Source organism: Phytophthora parasitica (genome assembly GCF_000247585.1).
Source record: "Phytophthora parasitica INRA-310 unplaced genomic scaffold supercont2.8, whole genome shotgun sequence".
Taxonomy (NCBI): Eukaryota; Oomycota; class Peronosporomycetes; order Peronosporales; family Peronosporaceae; genus Phytophthora; species Phytophthora nicotianae.
Genome location: NW_008648994.1, coordinates 718,233 through 720,256, shown reverse-complemented (window position 1 = coordinate 720,256; position 2,024 = coordinate 718,233). Strand labels below are relative to the sequence as shown.

The 2,024-nt window shown below is 50.9% G+C and overlaps 1 protein-coding gene across 1 annotated transcript; it reads left to right on the top strand.

The window, feature by feature from the left end:
* Positions 1–31: 31 nt before the first annotated feature.
* On the top strand, positions 32–541 carry PPTG_05843 (hypothetical protein; the record flags this gene model as incomplete). The annotated part of the gene is made up of 1 exon (XM_008899573.1): positions 32–541. The coding sequence occupies one exon, from the start codon at positions 32–34 to the stop codon at positions 539–541; it is 510 nt and encodes a 169-aa protein (XP_008897821.1).
* Between the last annotated feature and the right edge of the window lie 1,483 nt (positions 542–2,024).

Here is a 2,024-nt window from a genome sequence, read left to right as displayed (position 1 = left end):
CCGATTCAAGATTGAGCACGACCAAGAGCTAATGCTGGAGCTCATCCGCCTCAAACCCTTCTCAGCAAAGCGAGGTACGACAGGACATGTCTGGGAGGAAGTTGCCAAAGGAGTATCTAGTGCCATACAGGTTCAACTCAACGTGAAGCAAGTTCGCGATCGTCTCAATCTGCTCAAGGCCAAATTTAAGGCCGACGAGCTATCATCTGCACGTGCCAGTGGTGTAGAAGAAGACCTTCATGCAGTCAACATCCAAAGCCACTACAACGATCTAAATGGACTCGTCCGTGACTACATTGAACTCGAGCGCATGTATTTAGACGAAAAGAAGGCCAAGAAATCGGCTAAGACTAGGAAGGAGGAGGATCTAGCTAACAGTGCTGCTGCCCTTATCAACGAGAGCAAGCTCCGAAGATCGCAACGTGCAAACTACGACACGGAATGCTCGTCTTCTGACGAACGGAGTAGTGAGAGTGAAACTGAGAGTAGGTATACGTCCTTAAAGTTCCGTGTCACTCCTCTTGTTAGCGATCGAGCGTAGTAAGCCAGCTCACTGTCAAGTATGTGGGCCTCGTTTGCATTCATGGTGTACGTGAAGCTGCTGCTGAGTTTTCTCAAGGCGTCAAATTAAGCTATGAGAGGAGTGATTTTAGTTACAACACTCCAACTGGAATGTGATCACTCTATACCGTAAAAAAGCGCTGTTTTGTTCGGTTCGATTGAATTGTTCGACTGGAAGTTTGGACTGTTCGGTTATGGTTAGGTGAAAAGTCATATGATTTAACCGGAAAATGCGGTTTTCGGTTTTTCTAAAGACCTCTAATGCTCGGGTATACATGGTGGGTTCGGGGCCGGTCCAAACAGTCTTTTGCCAGGTATCCGAGGGAGAGGCGATCGGATCGATCCACCAATTGCCGCTCTGGGATCGCCTACTTGAGTATTCAGTAGTCACTACAGTACTGTGTAATGAACGTGATTTCAACGACGACTCTACACATGCTTGTGGCATTTGCTTACTACGTAGCGGCTGCAGTAATCAGAAAAATAATTCTAATACGTGCCCCCCCCCCCCCTATTAAGATGCAAAAATGTAAAGCTTGATTTGCAGCGCGTCCTGCGCGTTTACTTCTGCACGTCTTGGTAACTCTGACACTGACCGCAAAACTAGCTACGCTACGCTACCATTCCTTGTCACTAGACTTCACAGTGGCTTTCCTCGTAAACCTCCCCTAGTCTAGAGCTCTCGGACTCGGAACCTTCATTCACTTATCCATCAATCGATGCCGCACTTTAACACGCCCCCCCCCTCCACGCTGGCGTGGAACTCACTTGGAGATGCCTTCAACCTTGGCGTTAGCTTCTTGCTCGTCAACTGCAACTCTGAACCGCACCCGCCGCTGCTCACGCGGTGTTGGGCCAATGTCGGGCTTCATACCGACGAGTGGCTTGAGCTTGGCTAGTCGTGCGTATCCCAGAGGCTTCGTCATCAAGTCCGCTGGGTTTTCAACGCCATCGACCTTCCAAATTTTCACTGCTCCTTGAGCCACTTTCTCCCGGACATAGTGGAACCTCAGTTCGATATGCCTTGTCTTCCTGCTGTACGTCGGGTTCGACGCCAGCGCAATAGCTGCTTGGTTGTCAACACCGAGATTGAAGCACACCTCGGTGGTAGGCACAATCTCTGTTAAGACGTTCATCAGTGCTTGCCCTTCCATGCACGCCTCGCACGCGGCCACGTACTCAGCCTCGGCCGTGCTCTGCGCGACGATCGTCTGCCTGCGAGCTGCCCATGGAACTGGCCCACCGGCAATCAACAGTGCGTACCCCGTGACGCTCTTCCTGGTCTCCGGGCAATTCCCCCAGTCCGAGTCACAGAACCCTTCGATGCAAAGCTTAGACCTCGCAGCCTTCAATACCATAGGATTCTTCTTCGGCTTCTTGAAGCAAATGCCATGACCAGTAGTTGCCACCATATACTTCAGCACCCTCTTGAGTGCTCCGCCATGATGCACCGTCGGATTCGC